Source organism: Cucurbita maxima, unplaced genomic scaffold (assembly GCF_002738345.1).
Source record: "Cucurbita maxima cultivar Rimu unplaced genomic scaffold, Cmax_1.0 Cma_Scf00018, whole genome shotgun sequence".
NCBI lineage: Eukaryota > Viridiplantae > Streptophyta > Magnoliopsida > Cucurbitales > Cucurbitaceae > Cucurbita > Cucurbita maxima.
This window is the reverse complement of record NW_019272034.1, coordinates 3,563,250-3,579,943: the sequence shown is the minus strand read 5'-3', so window position 1 is coordinate 3,579,943 and position 16,694 is coordinate 3,563,250. Positions and strand designations below refer to the sequence as shown.

At 37.7% G+C, this 16,694-nt stretch overlaps 2 protein-coding genes, 1 long non-coding RNA gene and 1 pseudogene across 10 annotated transcripts; 1 reads left to right on the top strand and 3 right to left on the bottom strand.

Moving 5' to 3' along the window:
- Positions 1-1,560: 1,560 nt before the first annotated feature.
- On the top strand, positions 1,561-2,067 carry LOC111493196. Its single transcript, XR_002719976.1, has 2 exons — positions 1,561-1,721; positions 1,828-2,067. It is a non-coding gene; the product is annotated as an uncharacterized LOC111493196 (long non-coding RNA).
- A 1,123-nt stretch (positions 2,068-3,190) lies between these two features.
- LOC111493194 (protein CHUP1, chloroplastic) lies at positions 3,191-5,641 on the bottom strand. Its single transcript, XM_023142839.1, has 5 exons — positions 4,993-5,641; positions 4,366-4,682; positions 4,157-4,268; positions 3,473-3,604; positions 3,191-3,404 (listed from the first exon to the last, which is right to left on the bottom strand). The coding sequence occupies exons 1-5, from the start codon at positions 5,551-5,553 to the stop codon at positions 3,321-3,323; spliced, it is 1,206 nt and encodes a 401-aa protein (XP_022998607.1). The 5' UTR covers positions 5,554-5,641; the 3' UTR covers positions 3,191-3,320.
- Positions 5,642-7,472: 1,831 nt separating this feature from the next.
- LOC111493259 lies at positions 7,473-10,091 on the bottom strand (annotated as a pseudogene).
- Positions 10,092-11,112: 1,021 nt separating this feature from the next.
- LOC111493167 (potassium transporter 1) lies at positions 11,113-16,673 on the bottom strand. 8 transcript variants are annotated; one of them, XM_023142806.1, is made up of 11 exons: positions 16,633-16,673; positions 16,490-16,537; positions 15,550-15,605; positions 14,793-15,036; positions 13,833-14,078; positions 13,219-13,269; positions 12,874-13,134; positions 12,755-12,807; positions 12,561-12,675; positions 12,225-12,479; positions 11,113-12,135 (listed from the first exon to the last, which is right to left on the bottom strand). In XM_023142806.1, exons 3-11 carry the CDS (start codon positions 15,601-15,603, stop codon positions 11,198-11,200), a joined length of 2,217 nt encoding a protein of 738 aa, XP_022998574.1. In that variant the 5' UTR covers positions 15,604-15,605; positions 16,490-16,537; positions 16,633-16,673; the 3' UTR covers positions 11,113-11,197. The 8 variants fall into 8 exon arrangements, with proteins under 8 accessions (XP_022998574.1, XP_022998572.1, XP_022998575.1 ...); XM_023142804.1 differs by lacking the exon at positions 16,633-16,673 and having other exon boundaries at positions 16,490-16,579; XM_023142807.1 differs by lacking the exon at positions 16,633-16,673 and having other exon boundaries at positions 12,874-13,101; positions 16,490-16,579.
- Between the last annotated feature and the right edge of the window lie 21 nt (positions 16,674-16,694).

Here is a 16,694-nt window from a genome sequence, read left to right as displayed (position 1 = left end):
GCGGCGGCAGCGGCAGCGGCGGTGGATATGATTTTTTTTTTTAATTGTTACATTAATGTTGGAAGGGAAAATCCCAAGACCTTATTGGCTTTAAATTTGGGTTTATTTTTATTCCAATTTTTGTAATTAATTAACTAATAATAATATTATTATAGGGTTGTATATTTAATAATTGAGTTTGACTCTAATTTCAATTAAGGACCTAAATGCATAGATTTATGTCTTTAGCGTTTTTTTATCCCTTGTTCTCAGACATTATATTACCAATAATTTGTTGGTTGCTACCAAATAATAATACAATAAAAACCGTCCTACACAACTATTATTAAGCTTTTTTCGGTGACATTTAGGCTAAATTAATAAAACTATATCTAAATTTTGTATTTTATTTTAAAAATATTTATAAATTTTTAAAAGTTTTAATAATATTCGTGTCGGAAAAATACATGTCAGTTTTTTTATTTTAAAAATATTATTTAACTTTTTAACTATGTTTCAAAAATAGGTTTCAATTTTAAATTTTTTTATTATACCTTCCAATTTAAAAATAATAATAATAAATATTATTACCGTTATTATCATGTTTTTTAAAAAAATTCAAACATTTTAAAAGTAGTATTAACCTCTTCAAAATTTATTTTAAAAAATATTAAAAAAAAGTTGTTATTACAAAGAAAATGGTCTATTTAGGATCAAAATCTCCAAATTTTTTAATATTACATTTATTTATTTATTTTTTATTATTATTATTATTTGAGTATTTTTAAAGGGTATTTTTTTAACTTTTTTTAACTTTTAAAAACTTGATATTTTTTAAATAATTTTAAAAGTTAGAAAGGGTATTTTTGGAACTTAATTTTTTTAAAATCTAATGATACACGTAGTTCTAATCGCTTTAAGTTTTGGTTTCTTTCGTGCTTAGAGCATTTTATAATCTAATAAATTCGGAGAGAATAACATACCAGAGAAGTTATTGAGAAAAGGTTTGAATGCAGACGTGTTGGAAACAATGATACGTCAATATACATGATTGTTACTTTATTAGAAAAATTATTTGGTGAGACTGTCACAATGTGACTGACAGTTTTTCACCGTTAAATATAATGAAAACATATCTCAAATTTATATTGTGGCTAATAAGAAAATGAAAATTATCGAATCTATAACCAACTGTTATATAAATCAGTCATATCATATCATGACTTATACATGCATAAATATATATTGCAAAATTGAAATATTCAACGAAATTTAAAAAATAAGAAATGAAGTATGAACTACGACTTACAAAGGACGGTTGAGTGTCATGCACGTTAATAGCTCGGGATTGAGTTTAACAACGTAAATGAAAATAAATAACTAATAACTTTATTAAAAGAAAAAATAATAATAAATTGAAGAGAGAATTAAATAATTTTGAAGGTTTAGAAATTAAATTAATTTTTTTAGTTGCAAATTCTAAATATAAATTGTTTTGATATTTGCTAATACTGCTTATTGGACCCTAGGGATTCAATCCAACTCTTAATGGGCCGATTTCTATTTGCTATTTTCGGCCCAGTTAGATTTAGGGTTTTGTATATAATTACTGCATCGTCTCATGTCACTGGTTGATTCTCCGGTGTCCAACCTTCTTCCTTCAGCCGTTCGTCTGCATTTGGAGACGAGCCATTCACTGAGAGCAGTCGGACTTTTATCGCCGCGTCGCCATGAGAGCTAAGGTAATTGAGTTTAAGATCCATCAATGGATTCAACTTGTTTTGAACTTTTTCATCTGTTTCGAGATGCTTTATAGTATCTGATGTTTTCTATTTCGTTTTCTGGCAGTGGAAGAAGAAGAGAATGAGGAGGTTGAAGAGAAAGCGCCGAAAGATGAGGCAGAGATCGAAGTAGTTGCCATTGTCTGAGGGATGGTTTCGACCTAGGGTTTTGGTTACTGTTTAGTTTTCTTTACGTTATCTTTAGTTTCTTATTTTATTGTTTGACCGTTTTGAATTGTTCTTAATTGCTATGTGATCGATACATTTAGTTTTTATCAATCAAGTTTTATAAGCTTTCGTGTGTTCTTCCGATGGATCTGTCAAAGCATCAGGTCGTTATTTTCTGCGATAATAGATTTATTATTTATCTTTTGGCTGCTAGATTAGGATTCTTTGATATATATTATCTGTGTTTATTCTCTTTAAACATGAGCCGTTGCCAAGCTTCTGAAGGTGTTTCAATTTGATAATAGATTTATTATTTATCTTTTGGCTGCTAGATTAGGATTCTTTGATATATATTATCTGTGTTTATTCTCTTTAAACATGAGCCGTTGCCAAGCTTCTGAAGGTGTTTCAATTTGATAATAGATTTATTATTTATCTTTTGGCTGCTAGATTAGGATTCTTTGATATATATTATCTGTGTTTATTCTCTTTAAACATGAGCCGTTGCCAAGCTTCTGAAGGTGTTTCAATTTGATAATAGATTTATTATTTATCTTTTGGCTGCTAGATTAGGATTCTTTGATATATATTATCTGTGTTTATTCTCTTTAAACATGAGCCGTTGCCAAGCTTCTGAAGGTGTTTCAATTTGGAATTATTGGTGATTGAATTATGTAGCTGATTAAAAAGTTTCCAGGAGTAGGTCTTTTAGATTCGATTAAATTCCTTACAGATTCATTATTGCATTGCAATGCATTTCGATCAAAACAAACCATTTGATTGTTTGGGGGAAGTTTTCCAAAGCTCAACAAACCAGAATGTAGGAATTTAAAATGGTAAAAGGATTTAGGATGTTTGGGAGAAGTTCTCCAAAGCTCAATGAACCAAAATATAGGAATTTAGGATATCTGGATTCGTGGGGGAGTGGATACCAAAAAGGATTATCTGGTGAAGATTTGACTCCTATTTTTGATAGAACCAATTGTATGATTCCTTGGGCTCAATTTAATCAGTTTCTTTTGATATTTAATATTATTTAGGCTGTTGTGCCATTTTCCTTAAACTGTGGTAGGATTTGTTAAGAAAAAAGAGGTTTGGTGTTTCTACCCTTGCTTAGTCTCAGCCCACAGTGATAGGCTCCACACCTGAGCCTCGTTAGACTCATAGGAAGTGTAAGGTGTAAGTCAAGAGAATTGAAGAAGAGATTCAGTCTCTCCCTTAGCCTTCGCCCCTATATTGTGTTTATGGGAGGTAGGCGTGTGTAAGTTGCAATAAGCATATAGGATTGATTATGTATAGAAACTTCCCATTCAATCATTCATATTACATCCTTTTTTGAATGTGGTCTGCTGCAATGTTGATTCTTACCTATAACTTTTCGCCAAAAGAACCCTATTTTCTTTGACTAAGCAGCAGCCCAACTTGCTTCATTCCTTCAAAAGCCACTATAGCTTCCGAATCAAAACCACCTGCATACTGAAAAGATACCGAGTGTTATTGTTGAGTATCATTAAATGTGATCAGAGTATGACTTTGTAGCTTACCTGGTGCACCCTGTAAGCAAAGCGAACCCCTTGAAGAAAAAGGTTTTCTGTTTGTGGTGTTTCGTTCAATTGTAGCTCTTTTGTTATCCTACGCATGCATTCCTTCACTAGCCTCAATGAGCTCAGCTTCATCTGCAACCAATTGTGTTTTACAGTTTTTAATTTTTACCTTCTCTAGTTTAGAAGGTGCAATGGTATGATATTGTCCATTGTCCACTTTGAGCATAAGTTTATGATTTTGCTTTTTGGTTTTTATCCAAAATGTCTCATACTAATGGAGATAGTAGTTCGTATAAATTAAACCCATTATCAACCCCTTAATTAACGGATGTGGGACTTATCTCCCAAAAATTCTCAACAATTCTTCCCTCGAACAATGTATACCATAGAACCTATCTTGAGGTCTATGGAGCCTTTGAACAACCTCCCCTTAATCAAGGTTCGACTCCTCTTGAGCCTTCGAATAAAGTATACATTTTGTTCGACACTTGGTCACTTTTGACTACACTTTCGAGGCTCACAACTTCTTTGTGTTCGACATTTGAGGGGCACGACTGATACTATGTTAGAAACCAGGAATTTTTATAATGGATGGAAGAAAGAAGGAGATTCTTTTTAAATGGATGGAAGTGGGTGTTCATGGTTTTTGGTTTTAGAGCCAAAGTTTGATTAAGAGTTAACTACCTGGGCTGGCAAGCCAGAGTCCAGCATCCATTGGCAAGGGATTTGAAACTTGTTGTACTTGTTACAGTTGAACTCCCTCGTCCTCTCCACATTGCTCACGCTCTGCTCCAACCTGCACAGTTCCAAGCATTTCTCTAGTTCATCAGTCACTTTCCAACTCTGCTTCACCTTATTGGAAACATGAAATACAACAGATTGTACATGCTCGCCTGTCTTGCAAGGCCTGAGCCCTCTTCAACATAGCATTCGTCTCCTCCTTTGGATTCTCTCTAAACGAACACACTTCAGCTTCCAAGCTCTTCAGATCCTTGTAGCTGAATGCCGCCTCCCGCAGTGCGTCTGCCTTCCCCTCCGGCCACCGTGGAAAGTGCTTGAGCACCGCCCTCTCGTCCACGAGCGATGCCAGCTCCCCGTCTAGCCACTTCACGAACCTCTCCACCTCTGCTATGTCTCTTGGCGCTGCCGCTTCCACTTCTCTGATCAGCCGGTTCACGAACTCCCCATGTGTCTCCACCTCCGATTTTATCTGCGCCCATGCTTTCATTCACTTGCCTTTTTCGTCTTTCTCATCCAAAACTTTCCATGTTCTTACAATTATATATCTCTAATTTAACGATATAAACTTGCTACAAATTAAAATTGGGTATGGGTATTTATACTTAATTAACTACAAAAATAGTTGTATCTATGTGATGTGATTATTTCAATGACTTATTTAGTACACAATTAAAATTTTCAAAGCCGAAAAAATAGTACATGATTTTATTATAATTTTTAATTTGATTAATTCTTAATTCTACTTTAAATTAATTAAAATAAAAAGCCTATATACGTACCGCTGAGAGATAGGCTGATCGGTTTTCGATTTCGCCGATCATGTTTTTGGTGAACGCCACCGCCGGAAATCCTCCGTTTGTGGCCTTATTTTCCTTCTGGGCATCCCTTTTCGTCACTAAACGGTACAGCTCCAACACTTCCGGGACTCGCCGCACTGCCTTAGATCCCCCGAGCAGCTTCGTCGGAAGTGGCGGCGGCGGTGGAGGAGCCGGGGTCGGTGCCGCCGCCGCCATTCTCTGATTCTCTTTCACAACAGCCCAATTACTCTGTTTCTGCGTTCTGGTAGTCTCCCATTTGTCAGTCGCCGGCGGACTCTGTGGTGACGAGTCAGTTCCGGCGACGGCGACATCCATGGAATTGTGAAATTTCTTCCAAAGAATGGATTTTCTGTCATTATTATGAGGCTTCAGAGACTGAAGGTGGGATTTGAATCGAGCCAATTCTTGTTTGAGTTCTTGATTTTCTTTCTCGAGAAAATTCGATTTCTGCAGTGAAATTTCCAATTCCCTTTTCAAGGCGTCGATCTCCATGGCCAATTCTTCATCTTCTTCCATTGGCATTCTCCTCTGATTTTGTGGTCTTTCTTAGAGATGGGCTGAAGGAGAATCCAACCAACCAACAATAATTTGCTTCCCTTTTTGGCTTCATTTATATTTCATTCTCTTCTTCTTGCTTAAAATCAAAGAATGGTATATAATATTTGCTTCAATTCCCAAAGTTCCCGTGACAATTAATATATTCCATGGAATGCCCTTTTCTAAAATATTTTCCACAAACTCAACCGTGGGAAAACGAGGGTGTTTTTGACATTTCACATTCCTTTTCTTTTGTTTTAATTAGGAATTATTGATTTAAAAATTAAATTAAAAAAAAAAAAAAGGAACTCTGTAATTGAAGTTTGAATGCATGGGGCATCGTTGTAGGTGACTAGTTCCCTGCCCTCTCTGGCATGAGAATAATAGTGATGCTTGTCTTTAACAACACATGTTAGGTTAGGTGCAACATTTATAACATTTTCAGCTCAACACCACTACTCAAGTTCCTACCCTAATCTGTGTACGGTCGAGACTTACGAGTTTTTTCGACCAACACTAAGGTTGATAAATATCTCCTTAGTAGGTATCTCTAGCGTATTGCATTTTCTAACCCATCTTTTAAGTGTCTTCATATGACTTAATAATCTAACCGACTTGAACTATCCAATCCAAACCATAAAAGTTAGGTTGGGTTAGTTTTCTTTTATCTTCCGTTTGGATTAGCTCGAATTTTTCAAAAATCGAAAATTCAGTTTAGTTTCACGGTTGAAATTTTGTTGGGATGTTAGTGATGCATTATAACTTATTTTAATTTTATGAGATTTTAGTTATTAATGTAACATATCGTGTATAAGTAAAACCTTAACCAAAAAAATAGAGGGTTAGATTGAAATAACTAACTCAATCAACGAGAAATTTCGAGTTAGTCTAAAAGATTTTTCTAACCTAACTCAACCCAACCCGAGTGTGTTATTTTTGTCTTAGAAAAGAACAATAAACTTCGTTGTCTTGTCTTGATTACAGTTTGTTTTAGGGACACAAGAGTCAAAAAGAGAATAGACTTTGGTCGGTTGTAGAGGTCATTTCTTAGGTACTTAATGTGGGTATGAAATTGCATTTTTTTTCTAGCTTTATTAATTCTTAAGCAAACGGGAAAATTAAGAAAATTAAGAAAATTAAGAGAACAATGGTTGACAGTGAAATTTTAATGTAAAAGAAAAGGATTTCGGATAATTACATATCACCAAAAATAATTGAATTCTTCCGCACATATATCATATGTAACGATTCGGTTTTTTCCAAAACTCTAGTTTTCAATGGCGGTTAAGGGTCGTGACGATCACGACCTTCGCACACTCTTGCTTTTACTTTAAAAACATTTTGAGAAATACGATTTGGATTGACCAAATCTTCCTTCGAGCTATTATCACGTTCTACGATCAATATATCTTTGAAGGAGGTAGATGTGTGAACATTGCTTTATTGTAGGCCACATGGGTAGGAACGAGGCCATCTTTTCGGGTATTGGTTTGATTTCCCCATCAACTAGGGAAAGCTCTTAATCATTAAATGTTGAAGGTTATAAAGTATGAATAAAAAGAAAATTCACAAAATTTCTAGGTGGATGGTGGGACATTTAATTAAGATGATCTATTTTAAGGATAGATTAATTGTCCCCGACACTATGCACTTCTTCTTATTTACCTAATTCTACCCCATTGTTCTTGCTTGTACATGTCTTAGATATGTCCTCACTAAACGCATGCTCTTATACAAGTGGTTCGAGGATATAAAGATCAACCCTGTTTTTGCATTAAGACTGAGTAGCGGGGTATCCATGCATGCATGGAACATTTGAAGACAAATAAGAGACATCACTTATCGTCGAAAATCGATATGTTCTAAGAAATCGTTATATCATCAACTCGAACCAAAGGGTTTTGAATACGAGAATTTTAGTTCATCATTAGGAAAAGTACAAAAACTCATTCAAATTTGACTAATGTTCTAAACCCTTATTCCATTTTTCAATTTCATTAGAGGTTTGATCATTAGCTATAGCTTTGTCTACTGAGGATTTGGAGGGCGACTATTGGCAGAACAAACCCTTGAGCCCCACTCAAGCAGCTCCTTGCACGTATCATCTTTATGAACAATCACTTCAATAAAACACAATGAATCACTCTTGTATCCTGTCGCCTTCTTGATCGCCTCAATCAGCTCCTCCTCAGTACGCACCTAAAGAAAAAAACATGAACAACATAAAATGAATCAAAATGTCTTCTTCACGACAAAAATGTTCCAAAATCAGCTCAACCTTTGTCGTCCAACATTGTCCTTCACCGTTGTGGATTGCGTCTACGAGGGCCGTGTAGTTCCAATTCTTGATTACATTGTACGGTCCGTCGTGGATTTCGACTTCAATTGTATAACCTCTGTTATTGACTAAGAAAATTATACTTTTTTGCTCGCACCTGATCACATGTGTGTCACCTGTGATCGTTTCATTTTAGTTTCTATACTTGTATAGTTTATTGGGAAGATAATGTAGTTATAAAACCTAAAAGTTTACATCCCCGATGCATGCAATTACGAGCTTACTCGGCATGGATTGAGCGTATCCCAACGTTGCGCCAACCGACCATCCGATCGAACCATATTGTATTTGAAATTCATACCTAAATAATCCACATTTTACATTGTCTCTTACACTATACAAGGTTTGAATTAGCCAATTAGGGTTAGTTTACTTACCCACAACCACTTGGGAGCTTGAGTTTCTGGCAGTTGAACCATGAGTCTCCGGTCTCGGCGATCACCGCCGTGTCAGCCGACAGCATCTTTTGAATATGTTGGAACATAATATTGACTCTAAGAGGCTCATTAGGTTTGCATTTTGGCGGCTGGCCGTCAGTGACAAAGATCCGGCGGTAATTCTCGTACGCTGTTATGTTCTTCTTCAGTTTCTTTGCAAGTTCTTTAAGAAAATCCTTCATTAAAACACACCCGAATGTCGGGCCGTTAGCGATCTTGACACGGTCGGGCTCGACAATGATGGCTTCTCCTTTTTCAAAAGAAGGGAGTAACCGACAGAGCTGTAGTCATTGAAAATGGGGCCGGCGGAGAGATATGCGTCGGCCGATTCGACGATCTCCCCGCAGAAGGCAGTGCTGACAGCTCCCCAGTAAGTTCCGATGAAGTGAGGGTGGTGCTCCGGCACCAGGCCTTTCGCAGATGGCATTACAGCAAGTGCATAGCCAGAGGCGTCGGCGAGCTCTACTAACGCGTCGGTGGCCTTCGCCACTCAGAGCTTCGGTCCACCGACCATCACCGGCTTCACTGCCTTGTTGAGGAAGGCTGCCGTGGCCTCGACCGCCGCTTCGAGCCCCATCTTGTTGCTTAACCTGGGAGATATAGAAAATGGAATGGGGTCTCTAGTGAAAGTTGGGTGAGGGATGCCGGGTAAGTTGCAGCTGATACTGATGTAGACAGGCTTGCTTGCTTTCAGCGAGGGCTGTAGAAATGGCTTTGTCAATTTGAGCATGAGCTTCTTCCATGTTGTTAATCACAGCCTATAATCATAATCATCAATAACAACAAATAACAAAATTTCATTATAATTCTAAACATTGTTCTTAAGTTTTAGGATCAAATAACCCAAATCATGAGTTATAAGTAAGGAATATAACTACGTTGGTATGAGATCTTTTAGGAAGCTCAAACCAAAGTCAGGAGAGTTTACGCCCGAGACAATATCATACTATTGTTGAGATCAAGGCGCCGTGATTCCCAACATGGTACCAGGGTGTCGTGATTCCCAACATAGGACTAGGGTGCCGTGATCCCCAAACATGGTACCAGGGTGTTGTGAGTCCCAACATGGTACTAGGGTCATACCCTTAACTTAGCTATGTGAATAGAATCCTCAAATGTTGAACAAAGAAGGTGTGAGCTTGGAAGATATAGTGAAAAATGACTCAAATGTCGAATAAATAGTGTACTTTGTTTGAGAACTCTAGGAGAAAGAGCCAAGGTGGGAGACTATGAACAATATCATAGAAAACTGTGATTCGTAACAAAATCTACCTGAAAACATGTCACAGTTTGAAAGCATCGGAGTTCTTGACTGAAATCAAACAATCCAATAGTATGATGAAGAATCCTATTAGTTCCAAAATCGTTGGTATCTGGGCCACCAACAATGCAAATCACAGTAAGATTCTTACTATAAGCACCAGCAATGGCGTGCAAAACGCTTAGCCCTCCAACGGTGAATGTTCAACACAAGCACCAACACCACGGCACCTCGCAGACCCATCGGCTGCATACCCAGCATTGAGCTCATTGCAACAGCCAATGTTGGTGAGCCCTGGCTCAGCGATGAGATGGTCGAGAAGGGTCAGGTTAAAGTCACCAGGGACGGTGAATACATCGCTGACCCCTATTTGGACCAGGCGGCGTGCAAGGTGGCGGCCCAGTGTGGCATCTGGGGATACTGCGTCGTTGGTGACAAACTTGCCGGAATCAAGATCTTCGGTGGTGGTGGCGGTGGCGGTGGCCATAACTGGTGTTGATATGGGGGAGAGAAAGAAGGATCTATGAGAGGAAAGTGAAGGGGTTTGATATATAATAAGGCCATTTTGGAGGGGAATTAGTGGCTATGGTTGCTCCCAGAAGACCCTTTCTTTTTTCCATATTTATTGGGAATTGCTTTTTTATTTCCATGCAAATATTCGTGGATCAAGTACTTTTTTGCATTTTATTATATATATATTTTTTAATTTTATTTCATTAAAAATGATAATTTTTATTTTTTAATATAAAACATCTTAATAAATTTAACAATATTTTATAAATAAAAAATATAATATAAGGCATAGAATTCCACATTAAAAAATATATATTTATTTATTTACTGATTAATCGGCAAGATTCCATGTTGGTTCGAGAAGAGAACGAAATATTATTTACCAGTTGTGAAAATGTTTTTAATAGACTCGTTTTAAAACCTTGAGAGAAAACCTGAAAGGAAAAGTTGAAGACAAATTCTACTAGCAGTAGGCTTGGGCTGTTACAAATGGGCCAGATATTGAGCGGTATGCGAGCGAGAACACTAAGCCCTCGAGGGGGTGGATTGTGAGATCTCACATTGATTGGAGAGGAGACACGTTTCAAAAGTGTGAAAACCTCTTCCAGGTAGAGGGTAGATTCCAGAAACCTCTCTATAGTAGACGCGTTTCAAAACTTTGAGAGAAAATTCAAAAAGGACAATTTTGCTAGTGGTGGGCTAGGGTTGTTACAAATGATATCAGAGCCAGACACCGAGCAATGTGCCAATGAGAACACTAGGCCCCCAAAGGGGTGAATTGTGAGATCCCACGTTGATCGGAGAGGGGAACGAAAACATTCTTATAAGGGTGTGGAAGTCCGATAGAAAAAACCCAAAGAGGACAATATTTGCTAACGGTGTCAGTTACATAATCTCTATACACGACCTCGTTTAACCAACAAAGAGAAATCTTTCCTTATTCCCTCCCTCATTTCCCGCCCCGGTTCGATAGGTATAATATTTGTTTCTAAAAGTAGAAAAGAAAGCTACATGTTCATATCAAAACATGAAGAACAATGCCTTGAGATGAGCTTCTAAGCTTATGTTTATTGGTTGAAACTATACATAATAAACCATACCAACCTCCAAGAGAGAAGTGTGAGGCACATTCAGTAAAGCCTCAGGCTCTCTACAATTCTGGTTCAAAAAAGCATACACAATATCAATACCCAACTTCTTAAGAATGGAGGACGATTTCTTGGCCTTGACCGAGCAATGCCCGAAAATGTACGTGACTCCCGACTCTTTCGCTCTCATTATCAGCATCGCCTCCTCGCTATGTGTCGACTTCTCCCGATCGTCAACCGTGGTATTCGTCGCTTTATATTTGTAGGAAGACTGCTCCAATGGTTCATATTCACAAGGTGTCATTGGTTTCCAAAACTGATCTTCTGTTTCTACATACTGCATTAGAGAAAACACCAACCTGTTCTCGAAATCGTAGTTTTCTTGTAGCAAATCCCTATAGCCATATCTCACGATGCACCGAAACATGTTGCATTCTTTCGGTCCAACCCTTGTGATGAGCAGCCGATGTTCTTCGTCGATATGAGGAACTTGAACATACTTTATACATACAAACACGAGCACTTGATGAAATGCAGGCAACGTGGTTACAAAGTGACCAAAAACAGCAGAAACACCCGAGATCAGATTAGTGTATATGAGGCCTATTCCGGGCACACGCACTATGCCAAGGCTAGGCCCTGAAGAAAGTATCCGATTCATCGACACTTTGTTCTCATCGTCGTATTCGTGTTTCTTCATTGTCCCGTAGTACCATGTATACATCGAACACATAAAGAGTATAGAAAGCACGACGGGTATCCACCCACCTTCGTGAACTTTGCTGATTGATGCTGAGATGTAAAGTAGTTCAATGGACCCAAAAAACATGAAAAACGCTATGGCGCCGATCAACCTCTGCTTCCAAACGATTAGTATCACGAGTGCCATCAAGCAAGTCGAGACAAACATAACAATGGTGACTGCCAGCCCTATAAAAACATCAAAACAATCAGATTTCTCTGTCATTTGATTGGATATTTAAGCCCACAGACAATGCTAAATGCTAAGACTTGTGTACCATATGCATGGCCTAACATGTTTGTATCTCTCAAGCCAATTGTCACAGCTAAACAAAGGCACATTAGCATCCAATTAACTTCTGGAATATAAATTTGCCCACATATCTGGTTTGAAGTGTGCATAGTTTTCACATGGGGGAAGCAATTCAGAGCACAGCACTGGTTTACGAGCGAGAACGTAGCCGAAATCACGGCCTGACTTCCTACAACAGAAGCAAAAGTGGCCACAACGAACACAGGCCAAAACACCGCTTCTACACCGACAAATAATGTAAATGCCATGGTAAGACAAGGACATATCAATATGTATAAACTCAATACTACGAACTTCCTACCAGGTATCGCTTTGTAGAAGCTTCTCTGAATATCTTCATGATGCTTAGAAAGGAATGCAGCCTCACCCAGATAAGCAAGAATCAATGAGGGATATACAATAAATGTGAAGGCAATCTGTGGTTTAAATGAAGAGTTTACATTAAGCAAGTGACGGGTTTTGCTTATTATATTCGAACAACGTGAATAGAGTTACCTTGATCGAAAGCGTAGAGAAGTGGCCTAAATCAGCAAACATTGCCTCCACACCTATGATAATATCCCATAAGAGACTATCGAAAACATGAAATTTTATGATTCGAGATGAACAAGTACCTGTTATCGAGAGAACGACTCCGCCTAATGAAATCCAACCTTCAACGCCCGTGCTATGAAGGAACTTCAGCATATAAACAGGAGAGAGAGCATGGTATATACGCGGATTCCACTTGATAATATTATACATTCCGATAACACTAATAGAGACGAGCCATGTCGTGATGATTGGAGCAAACATGAAAGAAACTTTGTGTGTCCCACAATGCTGAAGGGAGAACAATCCAACTAAGACGACGCACGAGATTAAAACAACATAATCTGAAAGTGGGAAACAACAATTTCGGGACGATTTAATTGTTTTGCTATATTTGGAAACGCGACGATAGAGAGAATGAGACTTACTCTCATGGAGTCCAGTGATCTTATGTTTGACTCCAGAGACTGCTGAAAGAACTGAAAGCACCAATAATAAATGTTAGGATGATTAAGTGTGAGATTCCACCTCGATTGGGGAGGAGAACGAAGCATTCTTTACAAGGGTGTGAAAACCTTTCCCTAACAGACACGTTTTAAAAACCTTGAGGGTAATCCTGAAAGGGAAAGCTCAAAGAGCACAATATCTGCTAGCGGTGAGCTTGGGCTGTTACAAATGATACTAGACACCGAGCAATGTGCCAACGAGGAGGTTGTTCCCTGAAGGGGGTTAGACACGAGGCGGTGTGCCAATAAGAACGCTAGGCCCCAAAGGAGGGTGGATTTGGTAGGGGTCTCACCTCAATTGGAGAAAGGAACAAGTGCCAGCAAGGACGCTGAACCTTGAAGGAGGGTCATTGGTTGGGGAGGAGAATGAAATACCCGAAACACCCTTTACAAGGGTATGGAAACCTTTCCCTATCATATACGTTTTAAAAACTTAGGAAGCCCGAAAGGGAAAATCCAAAGAGGACAATATCTGGTAGCGGTGGGCATGGGCCATTACACTAAGCTACAGAGTTGGTGCAATGCAAGGACCTGACCTGATATTGCAGGAGTGAGCACTCCATCACCAATAGCCATGGAGGTTCCGAAGAGCACGAACACCAAAAAACCTTTTCGAAAAGACGGGTGCAGCTGAAAAAAAGATTTTAGAGCAGCACTTGGTCTTGTCTCCAAGCTTTCCTTCATTTCATATGCAGATAACTTTTCATCAGCAGGCTCTTGATTTGGTAGAATGCATAATCTAGCATGCCTGCAGAGAAGAGAGTACAGAGCAAAGGTACCCCCTGCATCACAAGCAATGGTATGAACTAATCAACTTTGCTTTTCTTCCTATCTATTTATTACACTTCAAGCTATTAAATCGTTTACGATCACAGATTTCCAAGCTCTCGATAGAAAATAAAAGAATCATATCTCCACGATTGTAACAACTCAAACCCACTGGTAGCAGATATTGTCTTCTTTGGACTTTCCCTTTCGAGCTTACTCTCAAAGTTTTTAAAACGCATCTGCTAGGGAAGATATTGTCGTCTTTAAGCCCTCTTTAGGGAAGATATTGTCCTCTTTAGACCCTCTTTAGGGAAGATATTGTCCTCTTTAGGCCCTCTTTAGGCTTTCTCTTTCGGGCTTACCCTCAAGGTTTTTAAAATGCATGTGCTAGGGAGAGGTTTCCACACCTTTATAAAGGGTGTTTCGTTCTCCTCCCCAACTGATGTGGATCTCACAATCCACCACCCTTCAGGGCCTAGCTTCCTTGCTGGCACTCGGGTTTCCACACCCTTAAAAAGGGCGTTTCGTTCTCCTCCCCAACTGATGTGGGATCTCACAATCCACTCCTCTTCAGAGCCCGGCATTCTCGCTAGCACTCGGGTTTCCACTACGTTCTCCTCCCCAACCGATGGGGGATCTCACAACAATGGTATAATATTATTCGAAGTCTTTAACAATTAGACCGTCCTAACAATGTTTATAATATTGGATGAGTCGAGAAACGTTACCTTCACCGTTATCGTCGGCTGACATGACAATGAAAACGTATTTGAAGAGAGCAATGAGTGTAAACGTCCAGAAGATGAAGGATAAAACCCCATAAATCTCTTCATCATTCTCATGTAAACTCAATTTCCCAGAGAATGTGGTTTTATAAACATATAGAGGTGACGTGCTGAGGTCGCCGTAAACGACTCCTAAACTTTGGTAAGCCAGCATAAGCACACTTCTGTAGGACTCATTCTTCACATTCTGATGATAAAAACATATTAACACACATTGCTAGCTACAAACATGATCAACAAACATATTCCAACCTAAAATGTCAAGAAAATAAGTTTGATCCTTCCAGAAATCAAGCATTTACGTCGCCATTAACATATGTTTATAGCAACTCAATGGCAGGAGGGATATCACTCAGGCGATCATAACCAAGAAACAAAGTGGTTTATCATTTAGATCTGATAAAAACACTCAAAACAACCAAGAATCTAAGAGAAAACCCATCAATCCATCAAGATTCTCAAGCATAAGAACTCATCCCAAATTTCAGTATAACAGAGATTTTCAAGGAATCAACCATATAGAATGAACTGTATATGTCTAAAAATGAATATGTATAAGCATTTTACTCAAACCCAAAAGGAAACCCAGTTCCCAAATAGACTCATAAACAACACGATCATACAAAAACAAAAACCCATATAAATTTCTTCAAGAAAGCATTGGTTTGAGGTATGAAAAGGGCAGAAGAATTAAGAATACCTTTGAAGAAATGCCTTCAGTTTCAACATTTTCCTGTGATGGGTTGTTGTTCATGGCTTCAGAGGAAAAGAGAGAGGCAAAAATGGTGAGTAAGGGACAAAGCTACATGACCCAACCAAGTAAGCATAACCTTTGGCAATGGGAACCAAAAAATAATAATAAAAGACTATTTTATTACCTAAAATATCAATTTGGCCTTTTTTTTTCCTTTCTTCTTTTTGAATTTGGCTTTGTTTTGGGAAATATTTATAAAAGCTCAATTTTTTAAAAATAATTATTGGGTTCTTGGTTGTTGGTTTCTTGTTTTGTAATTATGTTTTTTTTTTTTTTTTTTTTTTTGAAAATTTGTAGATGACAAAAACAAATGAACACATAAATGCTAGTTTTGTTTACGGGCTTAATTTTTTTAAAAATTGAAAATTGGAACCTTCAATTCTCAAGAAAATTTTGGTATTTAAGCATTGAATTATGGATTGATTTAGATTTTGAGGTAAATGATTGAAAATAGATCGCGAAAATTGGGAATGTTGTCCGTTGTNTATATATATATATATATATATATACACATAGATAAGTATTGCATAATGCATGCAACATAGTTGTAGATAATTATCCATAGCAACATGCATATCTGATATAATTTACAATGCCTTGGCGTGCAAGACATTTGTTGAGATAAAGGGTACATTGAGATATTAATGAAGCTACGATTTTTTTTTTTTTTTTTTTTTTTTTGAAAATTTGTAGATGACAAAAACAAATGAACACATAAATGCTAGTTTTGTTTACGGGCTTAATTTTTTTAAAAATTGAAAATTGGAACCTTCAATTCTCAAGAAAATTTTGGTATTTAAGCATTGAATTATGGATTGATTTAGATTTTGAGGTAAATGATTGAAAATAGATCGCGAAAATTGGGAATGTTGTCCGTTGTCCTTACCACTAATTTCTTATGGAAGAACAGTGGAGAAATCCCTTTGAATGATTGCTGAAACAGCGAAGACGAACCGATAAGCTTTGAAATTCTCTGATTCTGATCAGAAGAAAGCGATACGAAAAAGGACAATTTGAAACGATGAGTACCCATATCAATTCAATCGAAGTCGCCATAGAAGAGGAAGAAGCAGATGTGAGTCTTTTTCTTT

What these genes read in the sequence shown, in the direction of transcription:
- LOC111493167 (XM_023142806.1), bottom strand. Translation starts at nt 15,603, where the DNA reads ATGAACAACAACCCATCACAGGAAAATGTTGAAACTGAAGGCATTTCT. An exon ending in CTGAAGGCATTTCTTCAAAG is followed by an intron (nt 15,037 to 15,549) that starts GTATTCTTAATT and finishes TTTTATCATCAG; the next exon opens with AATGTGAAGAATGAGTCCTA. An exon ending in TCTCTACGCTTTCGATCAAG is followed by an intron (nt 12,676 to 12,754) that starts GTAACTCTATTC and finishes TTTAAACCACAG; the next exon opens with ATTGCCTTCACATTTATTGT.
- LOC111493194 (XM_023142839.1), bottom strand. Translation starts at nt 5,553, where the DNA reads ATGCCAATGGAAGAAGATGAAGAATTGGCCATGGAGATCGACGCCTTG. An exon ending in ACTCTGGCTTGCCAGCCCAG is followed by an intron (nt 3,605 to 4,156) that starts GTAGTTAACTCT and finishes AATTGGTTGCAG; the next exon opens with ATGAAGCTGAGCTCATTGAG. An exon ending in TTGCTTACAGGGTGCACCAG is followed by an intron (nt 3,405 to 3,472) that starts GTAAGCTACAAA and finishes GTATCTTTTCAG; the next exon opens with TATGCAGGTGGTTTTGATTC.